At 51.9% G+C, this 22,188-nt stretch overlaps 2 protein-coding genes across 4 annotated transcripts in view; both read left to right on the forward strand.

Annotated features, from left to right (window-relative positions):
* Positions 1-19,427, forward strand: lipeb (lipase, hormone-sensitive b). The gene is given in 14 exon segments (XM_029839325.1): positions 1-221; positions 7,102-7,343; positions 7,872-8,156; positions 8,549-8,639; positions 9,174-9,319; positions 9,624-9,809; positions 10,076-10,111; positions 10,113-10,229; positions 11,791-11,935; positions 12,686-12,913; positions 13,438-13,623; positions 15,456-15,628; positions 16,013-16,276; positions 16,852-19,427. Coding segments are annotated over 14 exon segments (2,568 nt in total). The 5' UTR covers positions 1-130; the 3' UTR covers positions 17,230-19,427.
* A 1,512-nt stretch (positions 19,428-20,939) lies between these two features.
* Positions 20,940-22,188, forward strand: part of tmem145 (transmembrane protein 145) — a 22,153-nt gene continuing 20,904 nt past the window's right edge. Inside the window, exon 1 of one of the 3 annotated variants that reach the window (XM_029839327.1) lies at positions 20,940-21,337. In XM_029839327.1, the coding sequence (XP_029695187.1) occupies positions 21,215-21,337 (123 nt within the window). In that variant the 5' untranslated portion in view covers positions 20,940-21,214. The remainder of the gene's footprint in view (positions 21,338-22,188) is intronic. The other 2 variants (XM_029839326.1, XM_029839328.1) reach the window with 2 other exon arrangements.

Below are 22,188 nucleotides of genomic sequence, written 5' to 3' on the forward strand. Positions count from 1 at the left end.
CCGATTGGCTAGTGGATTGACGCGGGTGGGCGGGCCCTCCCATTTTGGGCAGGGGGCGGGGCCGTGCGTATTCCCAGGCAGGCAGGTATGGGAGAGAGGACAGAAGCGGCCGGTGAACAGGGCACCGAAGATGGCGTCGGGCAGGAAAAGCTTCGCAAATAGCAGATTAGAGAAGAATGGGAATGGCCGGCGGTCTTCGAAATTCCGAGAGGGACCAGTGGGTAAGTTTATACATCGCTGCTTCGACGTCGTCACAGCCCCCCCGTCGCCTCCTCCCTGTTATTGAGTTAGCCTCCGCATTAGCTGCTCTCCGCTAGCCAAAGGGATCCTTTGAGGAGTGTAGCCGCCGGGATCTGCCGCCGGGATCTACGGTAGATCTCGTCAGTAGCTCGCAAACCCACAGTCGGTCGTTTGTAGTTCCAAGCGGTCTGCCATCCTTGTGCGTGGCATCAGGAAACCCCGCGCTGGTGCTGCATCGTGGTATTTTTCTCTTTTTAAAAATTATTTTTCAAAACTCTTTTTCAAATCTTCTGCGCCCTGTCTCAGCTGGTGACATGGACTGGACCCACCTGACCAGGTAACGTTGTTCCACGCTAAGCAAACAGGTGGAGAGGGAGATTAGCCCCCGGAGTGTTGCAGGAAGCTTAAATCGATTAAAGGAACCGTGCCAGTGACGTCAGCAGCCACATGAGTGGCAGGCCGTTACGTCACAATCTCTGTGGTCAACCTAAATGTGGGAGACTTCCCCATCGGACCAGGCCTGGCTGGACATTGTTACTGGTTTCCTGTTGTTCCATTTGCCTGTATATGTGAAGCTGCCTTGTCGAGACCTTTGACACCAAACGTCTCCGTCCTGCTGCTGCGCTTCCTTCCGTCTGGGTGCTGCTGAGGGCCCCGGGCTCTTCTCCACCTGTCACTGTTCCAGACTGACGAGGCTTCGTAGGGAGGCCATGGGAGCCCCGTCAGGGCGAGGGGGCCTCTGAGCTCCACTTACAAAATATTTCATCAGTTTGTTCCAAACCAAAGTTTCAGTTCTCGGACACCAGAGGCTCCACATCTGAGATGTTTAGGGTCTAAAGAAAGAGATCAGGGGCCATGAAGACACACAGGGGCCATGCAGAGACAGGGGCCATGAAGAGACACAGGGGCCATGAAGAGACACAGGGGCCATGAAGAGACACAGGGGCCATGCAGAGACACAGGGGCCATGCAGAGAGACAGGGGCCATGCAGAGACACAGGGGCCATGCAGAGAGACAGGGGCCATGCAGAGACACAGGGGCCATGCAGAGAGACAGGGGCCATGCAGAGACACAGGGGCCATGCAGAGACACAGGGGCCATGCAGAGACACAGGGGCCATGAAGAGACAGGGGCCATGCAGAGAGACAGGGGCCATGCAGAGAGACAGGGGCCATGCAGAGACACAGGGGCCATGCAGAGACAGGGGCCATGAAGACACACGGGCCATGCAGAGACACAGGGGCCATGAAGAGACACAGGGGCCATGCAGAGAGACAGGGGCCATGCAGAGACACAGGGGCCATGAAGAGACAGGGGCCATGCAGAGACAGGGGCCATGAAGACACAGGGGCCATGAAGAGACAGGGGTCATGCAGAGACACAGGGGCCATGCAGAGACAGGGGTCATGAAGAGACAGGGGCCATGCAGAGACACAGGGGCCATGCAGAGACAGGGGCCATGCAGAGACACAGGGGCCATGCAGAGACAGGGGCCATGCAGAGACACAGGGGCCATGCAGAGACACAGGGGCCATGCAGAGACACAGGGGCCATGCAGAGACACAGGGGCCATGCAGAGACACAGGGGCCATGCAGAGACACAGGGGCCATGCAGAGACAGGGGCCATGCAGAGACACAGGGGCCATGCAGAGACACAGGGGCCATGAAGAGACACAGGGACCATGCAGAGACACAGGGGCCATGCAGAGACAGGGGCCATGAAGAGACACAGGGGCCATGCAGAGAGACAGGGGCCATGCAGAGACACAGGGGCCATGCAGAGACACAGGGGCCATGCAGAGACACAGGGGCCATGAAGAGACAGGGGCCATGCAGAGAGACAGGGGCCATGCAGAGAGACAGGGGCCATGCAGAGACACATGGGCCATGGAGAGACAGGGGCCATGAAGAGAGACAGGGGCCATGAAGAGACACAGGGGCCATGCAGAGACACAGGGGCCATGCAGAGACAGGGGTCATGAAGAGACAGGGGCCATGCAGAGACACAGGGGCCATGCAGAGACACAGGGGCCATGAAGAGACACAGGGGCCATGCAGAGACAGGGGCCATGCAGAGACAGGGGCCATGAAGAGACACAGGGGCCATGCAGAGACACAGGGGCCATGCAGAGACACAGGGGCCATGCAGAGACACAGGGGCCATGAAGAGACAGGGGCCATGCAGAGACAGGGGCCATGCAGAGACAGGGGCCATGAAGAGACACAGGGGCCATGCAGAGAGACAGGGGCCATGCAGAGACACAGGGGCCATGCAGAGACACAGGGGCCATGAAGAGACAGGGGCCATGCAGAGACAGGGGCCATGCAGAGAGACAGGGGCCATGCAGAGAGACAGGGGCCATGCAGAGACACAGGGGCCATGAAGAGACACAGGGGCCATGCAGAGACACAGGGGCCATGAAGAGACACAGGGGCCATGCAGAGACAGGGGCCATGCAGAGAGACAGGGGCCATGCAGAGACACAGGGGCCATGCAGAGACACAGGGGCCATGCAGAGACACAGGGGCCATGCAGAGACAGGGGTCATGAAGAGACAGGGGCCATGCAGAGACACAGGGGCCATGCAGAGACACAGGGGCCATGCAGAGACAGGGGTCATGAAGAGACACAGGGGCCATGAAGAGACAGGGGCCATGCAGAGACACAGGGGCCATGCAGAGACACAGGGGCCATGCAGAGACACATGGGCCATGGAGAGACACAGGGGCCATGCAGAGACACAGGGGCCATGAAGAGACACAGGGGCCATGCAGAGACACAGGGGCCATGCAGAGACACAGGGGCCATGCAGAGACACAGGGGCCATGAAGAGACACAGGGGCCATGCAGAGACACATGGGCCATGGAGAGACAGGGGCCATGAAGAGACAGGGGCCATGCAGAGACAGGGGCCAGGGCCTTTGAGAAGTCGCTCAGAGGCGTCTGCCATGTTTACTCAGCATGTTTTCTTGACAGAGGTAAATAAACCTGTTTACACGGAAAGTGTGTTGTCACAGGTTGGGACAAATATTGATGATCTTGGTAGTTTGGAACCCAAACGGACTGAAAGGGTGATGTGCTGGTGTGGAGCGGTGCCTGACCCGGAGGCCTACAGGCACCTGTGGACCCCTGTAGAACCTCTGTGGAACCCCTGAGGAACCCCTGTAGAACCTCTGTGGAACCCCTGAGGAACCCCTGAGGAACCCCTGTAGAACCCCTGTAGAACATCTGTAGAACCCCTGTGGACCCCTGAGGAGTTCAGTAAGTTAAAGTAGATGAAAGCTGAGAGGTTCCTGCTGGCCAACAGGTGACGCACGTGCACATGAACAGGTGACGCACGTGCACATGAACAGGTGACGCACGTGCACATGAACAGGTGACGCACGTGCACATGAAGTTATACAGTAAATAGATTTGGTGCTGTTAACGACGGGGTTTTCGTGTGGCCCCCAGTCAGATAACAGACTCATTGGACCTGCTCGTCTTATCTTTGGTTTGGCAGGATTTTATCAGAAATGTTTGATAGAAAACTGGAATTTACACCATTTTTTCTTTTGTCTTTTAAAACGAAAGTTAATGACAAAAAATCTCTCGAAATTGTTACTCTTGTTAAGATTGTTTCTCTGAATTAGCCTGACGAACTATAAAAGCTCTGGACAGGTGAGACGGTCAGTTGGATGGAAGACATGGAAGACCAGCAACACACACACAGGAATAAAACAGGAATAACACAGGAACAAGACAGGAACAACACAGGAATAACACAGGAACAAGACAGGAACAAGACAGGAACAAGACAGGAATAAAACAGGAATAAAACAGGAACAACACAGGAACAACACAGGAACAACACAGGAATAAGACAGGAATAACACAGGAATAAAACAGGAATAAAACAGGAATAACACAGGAACAACACAGGAACAACACAGGAACAACACAGGAATAACACAGGAATAACACAGGAACAACACAGGAACAACACAGGAATAACACAGGAACAACACAGGAATAACACACATGAATAACACAGGAACAACACACAGGGACAACACACAGGAATAACACACATGAATAACACAGGAACAACACACAGGGACAACGCACAGGAACAACACAGGAATAACACACATGAATAACACAGGAACAACACACAGGGACAACACACAGGAATAACACACATGAATAACACAGGAACAACACACAGGGACAACGCACAGGAACAACACACAGGGACAACACACATGAATAACACACAGGGACAACACACAGGAACAACACACAGGGACAACACACATGAATAACACACAGGGACAACACACAGGAACAACACACATGAATAACACACAGGAATAACACACAGGGACAACACACAGGAATAACACACAGGAATAACAGGAACAACGCACAGGGGCAATGCACAGGGACAACGCACAGGAACAACACACAGGGACAACGCACAGGAACAACACACATGAATAACACACAGGGACAACACACAGGAATAACACACAGGAACAACACAGGGACAACGCACAGGGACAACGCACAGGGACAACGCACAGGAACAACACATGAATAACACACAGGGACAACGCACAGGAACAACACACATGAATAACACACAGGGACAACGCACAGGAACAACACACATGAATAACACACAGGAACAACACACAGGGACAACACACAGGAACAACACATGAATACAAGAACAACACACAGGACAACACACAGGAACAACACACAGGAACAACACACAGGGACAACACACAGGGACAACACACAGGGACAACACACAGGAACAACACACAGGAACAACACACAGGGACAACACACAGGGACAACACACAGGAACAACACACAGGAACAACACACAGGAACAACACACAGGGACAACACACAGGAACAACACACAGGAACAACACACAGGAATAACACATTAATAACACATGAATAAGCTGTATTTGTTGTCGGGAGACAGACGTGTCAGAGAGGCTTCTGCCAACAGCGTTGGGACATTAAAGATGTTAACGACGTTAAAGACGTTAAAGATGTTAACGACGTTAACGACGTTAAAGACGTTAAAGATGTTAACAACGTTAAAGACGTTAAAGACGCCCCGTCTGGCACCAAAAGCTTAAACTAAAGGTGAAAAGCCACAGTTGGAGTGTGGTTACAGCTAAAGCGCCACTTTATGGTGACTAACGTTGGCCAACAGGACCGTTGTTGCAAATATTAGTAACTGCTGCCGTCTTATCTGGGTCCAGGAGGATCGTGCTGGGATTAAAGGAAGTTATTGATTGTTATCGTCACGCTCGAGCGCTCTGTCCCTGCCAGCCACGCTGTGCTGGAACAGCAAACACGTCTCAGGGTCGGGGTGTCTGGGTGTCAGGGTCGGGGGTGTCTGGGTCGAGGGGGGTCGGGGTGTCAGGGTCGGGGGGGGTCTGGGTCGAGGGGGGTCGGGGTGTCAGGGTCGGGGTGTCAGGGTGTCTGGGTCGGGGGGGGTCTGGGTCGAGGGGGGTCGGGGTGTCAGGGTCAGGGGGGGGTCTGGGTCGGGGGGGGTCTGGGTCGAGGGGGGTCGGGGTGTCAGGGGGGGGGGTCGGGGTGTCAGGGTCGGGGCCGGCAGCAGAACAGAACATCCCTTTGAACTGGGCTGGATCACCTCAGATCTGGAGGATTGTGGCAGGGGCTCCCAGAAAAGGGAGTTAGGAAAGGAAATGCCCCCCAGTTGCCACCGCGCAGCTTTCAGTCGGCTCAGATGATTAAACTGTTTTATCAGGACACGAGAGCCCCCCCCCCAGAGGGCGTACGCAGCTAAAGCTCCCTGTCTTTATCCTGTAGAGTGACTCTCTCTCTCTCTCTCTCTCTCTCTCTCTCTCTCTCCGCTCATTCTCTCCTTTTTTCTTCAAACTGCTTTCATGGAAGAGAGGAAACAGACAAGGAGACAATCTTGAACTCAGAGAATGGTAACTAGCTTAACCTTTTTGTTGCAGCCCTTGGATCATTGAGCCGTGCTACACGTCTGTGTGAGTGGAGGTGCAGAGGTGCATCACATGACCTGGGCTCAGGTGGACGTGTCTCCACAGGAGGGGCAGGTGATGGCGCTGCTGGTCATGGATGTCCTCTGCCCTCGCAGGGCTTCAATTAGCATTAATCTGAGACCTTCACTGCTCGACGGCGTTTATCCAGGACCTGATTATTCCCTTTATGGCTGTTTCTGGTTTTATAAGCATTTAAATGTAGCTGTGCGTCAGTTTTCGTGCACTCGTTTACCGTCCAGCTCTCCTGATGTTAGCTGTGGAAACACAACTTAAAGATGTGCTGGTGTAAAAAGCTAAAATCTGTTCCAGTTTCAAGTCATGAGACAAAATGAGGCCGCAGGCGTCTTTATTAAAGGAGTTACGTAACCATTTGTTGCTGCAGCATCTAGTAAGTTATGAAACTGTTCCTGTTCTTCACTGATGCAGTGTGAAGGTCACCAAGAACAAGAAACCAAAGTTTCCCACTCTGTTATAGAACGGTTCAGTCCGTAGGCGGTTCTAGCCCGTCTGTTTCTACACCAGCCCTCCGCCTGCCCTCAGCCTCGTACACAATGTACCAGCAGGTTTCCTGACATTGTGGGAATGAGGGTATCGGATGACAGGAGTCGGCTTTTCCAGCCGCGGGACTCCGGACGTTATGGTCAGGGCAGGGCAGGTCAGGGCAGGTCTGTGGAGGCCCCTGAGAGGAGCCGTGCCCTCTGTGCGTGTCACTATAAACACAGAATTAGAAGATGTTTAAACATATCACGCGTCTCGGTCACGTGGGGTGACGACAGTAACGTAAACGTGCGTCCGGGTTGTTCTTTCCTTCCAGTGATGGACACCAAGGCGGTGTTTGCCGCTCTCTACAGCGTGTGTGAGGAAAATGCCGCCTTCTTCTCTGGAGGAGTCAAGAGCTCCCAGGGCGACGCAGCACGTCGGCTGGTGGACGTGATGAACGTGATCCAGGAGCACGCTCGCTGTTTGGAGCCGGTCATCTGTGGCTTCGCCGCCGTCTTCCATCATTACGACTTTGATCCGCACATCCCCGCCAATGGCTACCGCTCGTTAGTCAAGGTGGGCGATTACACGCTGCAGCCATCCCAGTTCCCTTTCAGCCCAATAACATCAGCTCCACCTTCCTGCTCCCATCCTTCATCTGGACAGCCTCCCAATCCATAATATTTCGCTTTCCAGGTCACTCCATTGCACATTGATTTTACTTTGTGAACTAGGTTAGATGAATTCGTTGTACTCACTGTACTTGATCTCTAAGTATTGATGAAACCCGATGATGGTGTTAATCACCACATTCCTCTGCAAGTGTAGCGCTAACCGGCGCTTTAGCTATCAGGCCTTCTGATTGCCTCATGTATAATCCTCCTCATCCACTCTGCTAGTTTTACAAACACAGTTTTTTCATGTCCTCATGAGTTCTGTCTGCAGTTTCCTCTCTAAATGCTAATAAACCCACGGTGGCTGCGTCGGGACACGTTTTATTCAATCAGGACTGAAAATGAACGTACAGTCAGGCGTTACGGCGCAGCAGCTTTTGAATCGAGGGACTAAGACCGATCTAATTCTCTTGGCACCTTCTGCTTGTAGGTGGTGCGCTGCTGCCTGCTACACATTATCCAGAAAGGACGCTACATCGCTGCAAACCGGCGCAGCATCTTTTTCCGAGTGGCGCACAATGCTGCGGAGATGGAGGCGTACTCCAACGCCCTCTGCCAGCTGCGCGCCCTGCTGTACCTGGCTCAGCGCATGCTGCACGACAACAGCCACGGCGACCTGTTTTTCCAGGATGAGAGTGGCCTCAGTGAAAGTTTTGTGCGTGAATATTCCACCATGCACAAAGGCTGCTTCTATGGCCGCTGCCTTGGCTTTCAGGTGAGATGAAGCGGAGGTACAAATGAATAAACGCTCCAATCACAGAGTTTTCCAAATCACGGGACGCAGGCTTGCGTCTGTAGCGGCTCGGCACCGGTGCGATGAGTAAGGAATCGTCCTAATTAGTGCTAATATTCTGTCCTCCGGAGAGTTGCTTTCGATCCGGTCTCAAGACTAAAGATAGATCACGAGGGCACATCAAATCTTTTTTCCCTGGTTACAAACACAGGAAGTGGCACCATACAGAAATGATGAGTAACATTGTATCTACTCAAAGCCGTTGGCGTTTAATGTGACCAGATCAATCTTTTCTTCTTAAACCTCTTAAACGTTTGATAAGCTGTCTTTAATTTGTCTGGTTAAACACGTCTTGTGTCCATTCTTCCATCCAGTTTACTCCAGCCATTCGTCCCTGTCTCCAGACTCTTGCTATCGGTCTTGTGGCTTTTGGAGAAAACTACAAACGCCATCAGTCAGGAATAGGTTAGCATCATCTTGTTTGTGTCTCCCTCTCTTCCCGGTCATCCTCAGGACTTTTCTTACAGTTTTGATACTCTAATGTTTAGATTTTTAAGACATATACATAACACATACAGGCTGGGATTCTAACAAGTTCCACTATTTAGATGTAAATTCAGTATTTTCCCGAGATATACTGTAATTCTGATGGTTGTGTGCTCTCTGCTGCACCCCAGTGGACGCGGGTGGTATTGCACCATATGGTGAGTTTAAGGGACTAATGCTTGTATCAGAGTTTAGTAGTGATCCTGGATCATGTGGCTATTCTAGAGCTCTATGTTAGCTGGACAAGCCAGTTTCTATAAGTGTCTTGCTTGATTCTCTGTACATATACTGCTATCAGCGGCCTTTTCCCCGTTAGTTTAGTTTGTCTCCGGGCTGATTTTCTTCACAGCTTGTCTTACTTCTTTGTCTTCATGTCCCGTCACTTCCGTGTGATCCTCTTCCCTCCACCTCTCCCTTCTCTCGCTAACGTAAGTCATATTTTTTCTTCTGCAGGTGTTGCAGCCAGCTCTTTCTTCACTTCAGGGAAGTATGCCATTGACCCAGAATTGAGAGGGACAGAATTCGAACGCCTCACCCAAAACCTGGATGTCCATTTCTGGAAGACGTTCTGGAACATCACAGAGACCGAAGTCTTGTCAGTGAGTAAAATGTCCGGGATTTAGGCAGACCTTTGACCTTTTACACCCAGGCTCTGGTGCTGCTCTGTCTTATTTCCGACCGACAGGAATATTTTCTTCCAGTTGTAGCTTTTCCCTCATTCTGCCTTGTGGCTCAGAGGCCGTGGGTCACACTAGAATGGGACTGAGATGAGACATCGGGCTTCATGACTTATTCATCCCGTTGCTTTTTCTTCCCAGTGACTCGACGGGCTCTCGAACTTTATCATCGCTGCCTCTTTGTCTCAAAGTTCTTTCTTTTTCTCCATCATCTGTCGTCATCCAGAGCCTTGCCAGTATGACGTCCACCCACGTTAAGGTGAACCGGGCTCTTTCTGTGCCCCCGGTGGCCTTTGACCTGCCCCTGACAGGCAACCACAGAGGATCTGTAACTATAGCCCCGCCCTCAGCTCACATTGGCACCGCCCCCGTTCTGATGAGGCTCATCTCATATGACTTGCGTGAAGGACAGGTACTCAAATCATGGTTGGATTTGCTGTGTAGACGCTGGCGCCGCTTCTTGTCCTCTGTTAGAATGAATAGTCATTTCCTCATTGCCTGGTTTCTAAAAGATTCCTCTCAAACTATTGCTGAATAGTTAGTTAGTTAGTTCTAGTGTTAGTTAGTTCTACCCTTGCTAAATGTCTGTAGCCTTTTAGAAGCAGTACAACTTAAACTTTGCTGTTGTGTTAAAGCGTTGAACCCACTCGGCTTCATTGTGCGACGTTGTCCCTCCAGGACAGCGAGACTCTGCTGTCCCTCTGCCGTGCCGAGGGGGGGGGCCATCTCTTTGTCACTGGGGCTCAAGACCAAGCGGCTCCCTTCGTCTCCCTGCCTTCTCATCCACTTTCACGGAGGAGGGTTTGTGGCCCAAACCTCCAGGTCCCACGAGGTGAGGAGACACTCGTCAATACATTTCTGTCCCAAAACAAGATTCGACAAACCTTCTGAATCATGTGGATTTAACCTAATGTGCGATACAATGTAGGAGATCCAGGATTTGTCGTGTGTCCCCTAATTTACCATTCTATTTTTGGCTCTGTAGGGATCACCCTGCTCGGTCCGTTTTTGTTTGTTCCGCTGGGCCAGTCGGTAGTGATGCCTGTCTTAATAGGTGCACACACATGGAACCTGTCCCCCTAAAGAACCACGCTTATGTTGCTACGGATCAGACTTGTGCACATATAAATGTCACCCCAGCCTAAATGATCATGCCATGCTTGTGCCATGCAAGCTCCTGCTGGGTTCTTCAGGACTGAGCAATCACCACGTGTGTGAGCGTCCTTGATCTGCAGCTCCAAACCGATTTAGGATGAGAAGCCGTCAGAGGAGGTTGAACACGGCTGTCATGTTGAATTAACCAGGAAGTGTGTGGCAGCACGGATGGCGAGTACCTGGGCGCTAATGGAGAATTAGCCAGACTATCCTCCTCTCTTCTTTTCATTACACGCTCTGGCGCAGTAAGATCTTAGTATTTTTTCCGGTTTAAAGAGCCAAAGGAGGATGATTCTGAGATACCAGGAGTAGAAGTGTGCACATGCACGCAGCATGTATCACACCCGGATTCATCACTTTTACTCCCTGGGTGTTCTGGTTAATGTCTTCGGATTGAATTGAGGCTAAATTAAAGCTTAAAATAGGCATGAATTGCTCATTGTTTCACAGTTTGAATTTACACCTCCTTCTGCTGTGGTTGCCATCCCAGCATGCTTTGCTTTGTGCTACTTGTTATGAGCACATCCACCTTTGGATCGTTTAACTGTTAATGAAACCAAAGACCAGATGATGCCAGCAGGTGTCGCTGTTCATGCAGGATAAAGTCTTGAACTCTCACCTGATTGGCACAAAAGAGGAAACGTTCTGTTGCTCCATCACGTGACGTCATTGCCCAACACTTCCAGCCCACCAGAGGCGCGTTCATGTATGGATTTCCCACATTTTCCACTGGCATATTCCCACCCTTAAATTTGTTCGGGCCATTTTTTCTGAATGTGATGAAATGTGGCTGCTCCTCACAGATGGTCACAGTTCAGAACGTGCATCCCTGCTGAGCACTTCCTGCTCGCAGTCTTGTTTAATGTCATGTATCACGGAGGCTCTTTAAAGCATCAAAACCTAGAAAAAGCTCCGTTTTTGTCCTGTTTTCTCAGTATAAAGATGACAAAAGAGGCCGTTATTGTTCAAAACGCTTTAACATCTCGTCTTTGATGAGTGAGAATAAAGAACCTGGAGGTGATTCACGAGCACCACTCGTGCTGATCGGCCTTGACAGCGAGCTGTGATATCAGGGGATGCAGCTTGCACGTTTCCTTCCTCCTCGTTAATCCTCTTCCTCATTTTTCAGCCTTTTTCTCTCGTTTGGGTTGGAGAGTGCTGCGATAAATGTGCTCTCCTGTTTATCAGGCCAGTTTATCATCGCCACTTCGCTTCTTTGCCTTTTTTGTCTTGTGCAGCCGTACTTGAAGAGCTGGTCCCAGGATCTGGACGTCCCCATCCTGTCTGTGGACTACTCTCTGGCCCCCGAGGCCCCCTTCCCACGGGCGCTGGAGGAGTGTTTTTATGCCTACTGCTGGGCTCTGAGGAACCACCACCTGCTGGGTAACCATCGCTGATGCTACGCCGCTACCGTTATGTGCACTTCCTGTTATTCATACAAGAAATTAGGTCATTAAAGTTGATGAACGGACACCAAGATTTACATTTTCAGATTTAATTATTCAAAATGATCTCTTGATAACGTTCATCCACAACTTTTAAGAACTCATTCTTGAGCTTTTTCTTTCTAAACTCTCCGTGTTGTTGTGCATAATTGGGATTTCCACTAAATCCTGGTCCTGACCCGTCCACAGAGGAACGTCCTCACATCAGCAGGGAGGGGTCGGGTTGGGTCAGGTCAGGGTCGGGTAGGGTAGGGTTGGGTCAGGGAGGGGTCAGGGTGGGTTGGGTCAGGGTCGGGTAGGGTAGGGTTGGGTCAGGGAGGGGTCAGGGTGGGTTGGGTTGGGTCAGGGTGGGTTGGCTCAGGGTAGGGTCAGGGTTGGGTCAGGGTGGGTCGGGTAGGGTCAGGGTTGGGTCAGGGTCGGGTTGGGTCGGGTAGGGTCAGGGAGGGGTCAGGGTTGGGTCAGGGTTGGGTCAGGGTCGGGTCAGGGTCAGGGTCGGGTCAGGGTTGGGTCGGGTAGGGTCAGGGTTGGGTCAGGGAGGGGTCAGGGTTGGGTCAGGGTCAGGGTCGGGTCAGGGTCGGGTCGGGTCGGGTCGCAGCGTCCACTGTGAGGCCCCCAACCCTGGGAGGATCTCGCTCTGTTGCTTTTATTCATTCCCCTCTTTTCTCTTGGCTCCATTTTATCGCCCAAGGTTGGACGGGAGAGAAAGTGTGTCTGGCTGGTGACAGCGCCGGGGGCAACTTGTGCGTGACAACATCGATGCGTGCAGCTGCCTACGGCGTGCGAATGCCAGATGGCATCGTGGCAGCCTACCCAGCTACCCTGCTGACCGCCTACGCCTCGCCATCCCGTCTGCTAACACTTATGGATCCCCTGCTGCCTCTCAGTGTGCTCTCCAGGTGTCTCAGTGCCTACGCAGGTGTGTGTGGGGGTGTGTGTTTGCTAGCTGCTGAGGATGCAGCCCAGCATCACCAGTAAAGACCCAAACGTGGAGCCTTTCACTTCTGCCTGTTTCTGCCTCACTTCTGATTCCAGGGGCTTTTCTTCTTGCTTCCTGCGCCTGTTAGCAACATTTACATCTTAAATCTGAGTTCAGCCACAGTTCAGGTGAACGTTGAAGTTTTGTCTTTGCTGATAGACAAAACCAACGGAGAACATCGCGTGTTAAGACAGAACTTAACAATTGAGTATTATAAAGCTATTTAAAGGACAGGCGGGCCTAATTTGCATATTAGTATTTGTATATCCAGTTTAAAGAATTGGGTGCTTTTGATCAATAACTCGTTTTTCCACCTCATCACCCCTGTGAACCACCTTTGTTGCTGCTGTTCTGCTCTCTAATATCTCCCATTATTGCTGTATCATCTTCGGTACCAGAATCACCACGATACTATTGTTCACCTGCTTGTGTTGCTAATTTTAGCTTTGCCGTTGCTTTGCCAGGCACACAGCCGCAGACAGAGACGCAGGTAGAGAAGGTCAGCACTCTGAGCCTGGTGAAGAGGGACACGGCGCTGCTGCTCAGGGATTTCAGACAGGGCGCCTCCAACTGGATCCACTCCTTCCTGGACTCCAATAGAGCCTCAGCACCCAGCAGCACCGCTGCAGAGACCACGCCTGCGGCCACTGGTGTGTGTGTGTGTGTGGGTGTATGTGGGTGTGTGCATGTGTTCTGGGTGTGTCTGGTGTTGGGTCAGTTGTTCTCTCACATTTTCCCCGACATCATTCATGTATTTCATGTGTGAGTGTGTGTGGGTGAGTGTGTGTGAGAGTGTGGGTGAGTGTGTGTGAGAGTGTGGGTGAGTGTGTGTGAGAGTGTGGGTGTGAGTGTGTGTGTGAGAGTGTGGGTGAGTGTGTGTGAGAGTGTGTGTGTGGGTGTGAGTGTGTGTGTGAGAGTGTGGGTGAGTGTGTGTGAGAGTGTGGGTGAGTGTGGGTGAGAGTGTGTGTGTGAGAGTGTGGGTGAGTGTGTGTGAGAGTGTGTGTGTGGGTGTGAGTGTGTGTGTGAGAGTGTGGGTGAGAGTGTGGGTGAGTGTGTGTGGGTGTGAGTGTGTGTGTGAGAGTGTGGGTGAGTGTGGGTGAGTGTGTGTGTGAGAGTGTGGGTGAGTGTGTGTGTGAGAGTGTGGGTGAGTGTGTGTGTGAGAGTGTGGGTGAGTGTGGGTGAGTGTGTGTGAGAGTGTGGGTGAGTGTGGGTGAGTGTGTGTGAGAGTGTGGGTGAGTGTGTGTGAGAGTGTGGGTGAGTGTGTGTGAGAGTGTGGGTGAGTGTGTGTGAGAGTGTGGGTGAGTGTGTGTGTGAGTGTGTGTGTGAGAGTGTGGGTGAGTGTGGGTGAGTGTGTGTGAGAGTGTGGGTGCGTGTGTGTGAGAGTGTGTGTGAGTGTGTGTGTGTGAGAGTGTGGGTGAGTGTGTGTGAGAGTGTGTGTGTGGGTGTGAGTGTGTGTGTGAGAGTGTGGGTGAGAGTGTGGGTGAGTGTGTGTGGGTGTGAGTGTGTGTGTGAGAGTGTGGGTGAGTGTGTGTGTGAGTGTGTGTGTGAGAGTGTGGGTGAGTGTGTGTGTGAGAGTGTGGGTGAGTGTGTGTGTGAGAGTGTGGGTGAGTGTGTGTGAGAGTGTGGGTGAGTGTGTGTGTGAGAGTGTGGGTGAGTGTGTGTGTGAGAGTGTGTGAGAGTGTGGGTGAGTGTGTGTGTGAGAGTGTGGGTGAGTGTGTGTGTGAGAGTGTGGGTGAGTGTGTGTGTGAGAGTGTGGGTGAGTGTGGGTGAGTGTGTGGGTGAGTGTGTGTGAGAGTGTGGGTGAGAGTGTGTGTGAGTGAGTGTGTGTGCGTATGTGTGTGTGTGTGAGAGAGTGTGTGTGTGTGTGTGTGAGAGTGTGCGTGTGTGTGTGCGTGTGAGAGTGTGTGATTTAATGATAGATTACGTGCTATTTCTTCTTGTTCATGAAATAACCCCAACAGAACCAATCCATCCCTTAACGATGGGCCATCACCTTCACAGGAAGCAGGAAGTCAGGTGACCTGGGACTAAGGGGTCACCACTCCCGGTTCCTTCTGTCTATCGGTTCACTTCAGCGGAGCGGCAGCACTTTGATGCTAATTTAATTGTTGCCACCGTAAATCTGCTGGAAAATTGTAATTTCCCTGCTGCCCTTTCAGCTGGGTGCCCCCCCCCCCCCCCACCCCCCACCCCCCCGCAGCTCCAAGCTAAAACTAATGAGAATGCCATCGCTGAGTGTGTTATTAAAGACCTCTCTGGTGCTGAGATGGTTCATTATTGAGGAGTTGCCTATCACTTTGGAGAGGGGGGGTGGATTGATGACATCACAGTCACAGCTCTGTTTGAATCCGTTCAGCTCTCTCCTCTTCTTCAGACGCTCGGTTTCATTATCGTAGAGATCAGCCTGTGTACCGTCACTGATATGTTTGGAGATGTAAGGTCATTTGGATCCTTTTTCTCTTCTCTCTATCCTAAATATCAGAATCGGTGAGGAAGAGCATCTCAGAAGCCTCCATCTCTTCTCCTCATGCCGACCCCCCCGTCCCCCCAGAGGTCAGCAGCAGGAAGTTGTCAGTGAAGAGTCAGACCTGTCAGGACTTGGGATCCTACAACATTTGTGCTTCCCACAAATCCCAGCGTCTCTCTGAGAACTCGGTGTGTCACTGTTAAATATTTGTACGTTCAGACGCTACGTTATCATCTCAAATGTTTGCTCATGAAATACGCAGAATTAGCCTCGTGATCATGGAGAAGCTTTTATGTGCTGATAATTAGTGTTGCACTGAGGCGAAGCGTGACCCCAGTCACGTGCTGGAGGGGACGCAGATCATCCCTGCGCCTGATGTCTTGACACTGTCGGGATTAGTGGCCGTCTGGAGAAAAGGAGCCAGCAAAGATCTAAGAACACAACACAGTTGCCTTTTATGCTGAGTCATGTTTTGCCTCACTGAGTTTGAGTCTATTTCTAATCATTTCATTGATATTGATGATCCTGCCTGCTCACTGCTAACTACATCCAAATATCTTTTTGGATCGTAGCATGAAGATGTTGCTGTCTTCTCCAAGAATCCAGAGACGCCCACGTCCATCGACATATCTGCGGTGGCCATAGCAGCCCCCGCCAAGGGTGATGGCGCAGAGCTGGAGTCCTCCCGGGAGTTCCCCCTCGGCTTCCAACCTCTGCGCACCGAACAGCTGACTGAGATGAGGGTGGAGCGCTCTCCGGTGGTCAAGGACCCCTTCTGTTCTCCTCTGCTGGCTCCTGATAGCTTGCTGAGAGGGCTGCCACCTGTACACATAGTGGTAAGTTATTGGGGTTAAAGGGCAACTAAACTCCCAGATATGGACAGAAAATTCCAAAAAATGCCGTGATTATGGTGAGGTTGGAGCATAGACCCCCCCCCCCCCACACACACACACACACACAGCAGAGAAGGTGGTTTTAGGGTTGGATGGAGAATAATTAGCCCTTCACACAGCTCCTAGATGCTCAGAAACAGGATCAAACCATCAGCAGCAACATATTTTGAGTCACCAACTCATTAAAGAAATAAGATGAAATGACTGAAATATGTTGACAGTTTCCATGGTTTCGGCCGTGGAATGCCACGCAGAATGTAAAGTAAACTGAGTTAGTAAGGTGAGGAAGATCGGGGCTGGCTGTCCTGGTATGTGGCGAATGTTTGGATCAGACCGGATGTTTGATGAAGAGATGAAGCTTTGCTGCAGCAGAACAAGGGGCTCCTTTAAAAGCTTTATAGAAAACACCAGCAAGGCCCGGAACGCTTCAGCTCCTTCCCGTAATCACTTCATTAACATTCATGCCATGAGTGAGGGACCGTTCCCGCCCGTCATGCTGACTTCTGCCCCTCCCTCAGGCTTGTGCTTTGGACCCCATGCTGGACGACTCGGTGATGTTCGCCAAGCGCTTGAGGAGCATAAACCAGCCTGTCACACTGTGCGTGGTGGACGACCTCCCCCACGGTTTCCTCAGCCTGTCGCAGCTCTGCAGGGAGACCAGGGAGGCTGCCAACATCTGTGTGGAGAGAATCCGAACGGTGTTTACCCAGACCGACACGCCCCCGGAGCCACGCAAACACCGCAAGTTGGAGCGCACGGATAGGCCAACGGCCCCCTCACACGGGGACGCTGGTTCTCTAACTGTTCACCCCTGCGAGGAAGTGGAGCGAGCAGCCCAGAAAGGAAGCCAGATTGCTGAGGGAGAGCTCTTGGTTGCCGTGGCAGCCCCAGAATAACAGTGAAAGTTGGGCAGATTTAGGCAGCGGCTGAAAAAGAGGACATGAGCGTTAGAGAAGGAGGCCTGCTGAGGAGACACTAACACACAGACCACTGACATACTGGGGCCCAACACACCCCAACACACACGCCACCAACACCGGGAGCAGAGCAGCTGTTGGGAAGGAGATGTGCAGAAAGGTGCAGAAGATTGAGGGGACGTGGCCTGAATGGGTGAGTGATGGGGCCCGCAGCCGTGGCCGGGGGCCCCGGCCGGACACCAGCGAGCACCGTCCTCCTCTGTACAATCCTCCTCATTAAAGGGGCTGCTCCTCCTTCAGGGACCTCCTCTAAATCACACTTAACACCCCCAAATTGTGTTCCCAGTTGCTTAGATTTGCCGTCAATATCGCTGATTTTGTGGAGCCACAGAGCTGGAACAACATGCTGGATTCATTAAATCACTTTAAGAGTTTAATCATTGACAGTGAATTAACCTTTGTTATTTAAAGCTCTTTTCCTTTAAAACACCGACTGTGTCACGTGTCCGACATGGAGACGCTCTGATTCCTGCACCACGAGTATCCATACTGCTGCTCACGTTGACCTTTGACCTTCAGATCAGTCTCATCTTAATTCTGGGACTCTTTTTCAGAGTGATTCATGCACAAACGTGCACAGATGTGCTCGGTTCTGGTCTGTCAGGATTGTTTACTGGGCCCCCAACTTTAGAGGTCACTTATGAACAACGCTGTGTTTTAGTGTTGCCATGTTCAGACTGAGCCCCCCCGGGTGGTGGCTCAGGCTCAGCTGAACAGGAACCATTCAGGAGCGAGCGCTGCAACCGTGCACTTCCGATCATGAGCTCAACGGTGAGGATAAATGTCCTTCAGAGGGTCGTGTTCCTGCCAGGCCCCACTACGCTGGCGCTGGCCGACCCCCCGGTAACAGGACCGGGGTGCCAGGTCTGAGGAGGGATGCTGAGAAGGATTTATCTGAAGCCCCGAGTGCCCCCCCCCCCCCCCCCCCCCCCACTTCTGTCGGCTGCTTACTGCAGATTTCTGTAGTGGGTTGATGGAGGGAAGCAGGAAAATAATACTTTGATCCTCCAGAGGTTGAGCCCAGCTCCCAGACGTCTCCCTCTTTCTGCCCACTCAGCACGCCAGCCTGTGTGGAGCCGTATGGCGCTCAGGCGTGCGCACGTCCTTACTCGTGGTTTTGTTAAACAAGCACTTTGAGGGTGCGACTGGTCCGTGGAGTTGGGTCCAAATGCAGAGCTGGTTGGATCTGCAGTGGCCAGCAGGAGGTTTTGGCCCGTTAGTCTGTGTTGGCTGAGCTGAGGGCGGTTTGTCCTCACTGGCTGTTTACCGCGTCTCCATGGTTACCCACGGTACCACCTGCTGAGACAAGTGTGGTCGAATATGGGAGGAGTTTAGGGAGATGGCCTGAGGCGCCACTAATGACGAGGCTCAGCTTTCATCTCCTGACTTCAGTCCAAGTTGCTGCTCGTTTCCCAGATCACTTGTTAGTGATTCCAACTCTGCAGAACTTTGGAGATCTCCATGCTGTCATTTTAAATATTCCTGAAGTTGCTGTCATGTCCGACCTGCTGATCTCACGTCTGCGTCACGGTTGGATCTGACTCGTGTTGTCACTCTTTGATTGACCTCTTTGATTGAACTCTTTGATTGACCTCTTTGATTGAACTCTTTGATTGAACTCTTTGATTGACCTCTTTGATTGAACTCTTTGATTGACCATCAAAGCGATGCCTCATCGTTCGTCTGATGCAGGTTTGAAACTCAACCAAAGAGCAGATGTAGCTTCCGTACGGCTATTTTGGACGTTTGCTGCACATACAAATGAGTCTGATGAACATTTACATGAAACAAGCAATAACAGACACTTTAGATTGATTTGTTACATTTTTTGAGTAACCTAATGTTATTCCAAAAACACCACAAGTGCAAAAATATGTTAAAAATAGAATGTGTGTGTGTATATATATTGTATAACATTGTATGATTGTTGCAGAGATTTTTACTCTGATTTATTATATATAATTATATATAAGCCTCGTTTCAGTTTTTGCAGAATGAATCTTTGCCAAAATAGATTTGTTTCCTCGTTGATTTTATCTAATCAATATTCATGTATTTGCTGACCTGTTATTTTTCCTCTTCCCATTAAACTCAAAGGTGTTGAAATAAAGGTAAAAGGTTTCTGTTCTCACATTATTTTACATTATGTGTGTGTGTGTGTGCGTGTGTGTGTGTGTGTGTGTGTTATATATATATGCAAAAGGCCGGACTGAAAGACAGCACAGAGGCTACTCATGGCTGCACAAGAACTGGCTCTGAACACCAGAGCAATAGAGGCCAGGGTCCACCAGACCAGACCAGGGTCCACCAGACCAGGCCAGGGTCCACCAGACCAGACCAGACTAGACCAGACCAGACCAGGCCAGGGTCCACCAGACCAGACCAGGGTCCACCAGACCAGACCAGGGTCCACCAGACCAGACCAGACCAGGGTCCACCAGACCAGACCAGGCCAGGGTCCACCAGACCAGACCAGGGTGCACCAGACCAGACCAGACCCCAGGTGGAGGCTGTGTGGAGACGCCCCTGAGACAGTCCAGCACATCACAGCAGGGTGCAAGATGCTGGCAGGCAGGGCACACATGGAGCATCATAACCAGGTGGCTGGCACAGTGGACAGGAACATCTGAGTATGGGCTGGAGGTCCCAGGGACCAGGTGGGAGACACCCCCGAAAGTGCTGGAGAACAAGCAGGCCAAGATCCTGTGGGACTTCCAGATCCAGACTGACAAGATGGTGGTGATGGATGTAGCAATCCCCAGTGATAGCAACATCAGGAAGAAGGAACAGCAGAACCTGGAGAAGTACCGAGGGCTGAAGGAGGAGATGGAGAGAATGTGGAAGATGAAGGCACCAGTGGTCCCAGTGGTGACCGGGACACTAGGGGCAGTAACCCCCCCCCCAACAGATACCAGGAACCACACCAGAGATCTGTCCAGAAGAGTCCTAGGAACAGCTGAGGTCCTGGGCAGGACCCTCAGACCCCCAGGCCTCTGGTAGAGGACCCGAGTCTGAGGAGGGAGGCCCCGCCCAGGAGGGCGAGGAGAGATTTTATATAAACGCGCCAGGCTTTTAACTCCATTAGGAATCTTTGACAACTGTAATTAAAGCAACTGGAGACGAGCACAATCACAACTGAACGGTACAGAGGCGCAGATTAACTCTCCGGTTACCTCGATAATTACTTAATGACAGTTTGGGGAAATGAAGCTCGTTACCAGCCGCCATCATTTGCTCTGTTGTATTCCAAACAATAGGAAAATTGGGATGTTATTGGCTTAATTCAGGGCTGTGCGAGGCTTTGGATTTTAATTGTTCCCCATTTGGAAAGCTTGGCTACTAAACTGAACAGTACAGTAATTTAATACTGGGGGTCAAAGAATCTGCTCGGTGAACAACACCCACCGCGTGCACGCATCAGACACTAATTGGCATCATTTACTTTATTTAAATAGATTCGCCGCCGTGAACATCGTCTCTGCGGGATTTGGGGACTTTCACATCAGACTGGGTTCATTTTCCACCTTTGGCCTCATTTTCAGGATTCGGCACTAATTCATGACGTGTCGTCTGTCCTCGTGCTGAGTGATGTCATAGTTGCAGTCAGCGGGCCAGACGTCATCAGTCCTCGCGCTGGACTGGATGCATTCCAGGCGCGTGGCCGCTAATGAAAACAACATCGCACGCACTGACACTATTTATTGAAATGTGCGGACGCCGTGTCGCATTCTCAAAGCACGAGCGGAACTGAGGGGGACGCGCGCGCGCTCCGTGGCCACTGGCAAGTCAGGGGATCCGACGTGCACGCCGCGGATCTGTTGGTCCGTGCGCGCCCCCCCTCCCCCCAGCAGGCACAGGCTGCGCGGAACCCCGGGAGCAGAGGAGCCACAGCGGAGTGCGAACGATGGAGGTGCGGCGCGGAGCGCGACTCGTGCACCTGGCCGTGCTCGTCAGCGTGCTCGTCAGCCTCCTCGGCGGCCGTTCGGCGTTGGCCAAATACGTCAAAGGCATCGTCAACACCAAAGAGGTGGGCGCCGTTTCTGCTCTCTTTATTTTCGGCGCCTTTTAATGAGTTGCGGCGGCAGCGGCGCGCGGGGGGCAGCTGGAGGCGGACACGCAGGTGCCTCCGCGGCGCGTGCAGCCCCAAATGCCCCCGATCCTGCCCGAAGTTGCCTCGGATATTTACATTCCGCCGTACGGAGCGCGTCTGCCTTGAAATTGAGCAGCGCACGTTTGGTCGTCATGGTCTTTGGCACCGTTCCGGCTCCAGTCCAGTTCTTGGGGGGGGGGCTGTGCTGTCTGTGGTCGGGGTCAGGCGTTACAGGTGTGCGTCATGTGGCCTCTGGACCAAAGCGCTGGGACTGCTGGTGGTGGTCGCGAGCGCACGGCTCAGTGCACCTGCGCTTTAAGGGCAGGAAGCAGCAGCACGCGCAGGCGGGATGAGCGATGCCCCCGGTTCACATGCGGAGAGTTTGGGGTCAAGTTTCACAGTTGCGGCTACATTTGGTTGTGGGCTCCACAGGACAGGACGGGCTTAATCATTCACCTGTGGTAACGATGGTAACGCTGGTAATTATGGTAACGCTGGTAACGCCGGTAATGCTGGTAACGTCGGTAACGATGGTAACGCTGCTAACTAAGGTAACGATGGTAACGCTGGTAACTATGGCAAAGCTGGTAACGCCGGTAACTATGGTAACGCTGGTAATGCTGTTAACGATGGTAACGCCGGTAACTATGGTAACGCTGGTAACTATGGTAACGCCGGTAATGTCGTAACGATGGTAACGCCGATAACGCTGGTAACGCCGGTAACTATGGTAACGCCGGTAACTATGGTAAGGCTGGTAATGCCGTTAATGATGGTAACGCTGGTAA

Source organism: Takifugu rubripes, chromosome 7 (genome assembly GCF_901000725.2).
Source record: "Takifugu rubripes chromosome 7, fTakRub1.2, whole genome shotgun sequence".
NCBI lineage: Eukaryota > Metazoa > Chordata > Actinopteri > Tetraodontiformes > Tetraodontidae > Takifugu > Takifugu rubripes.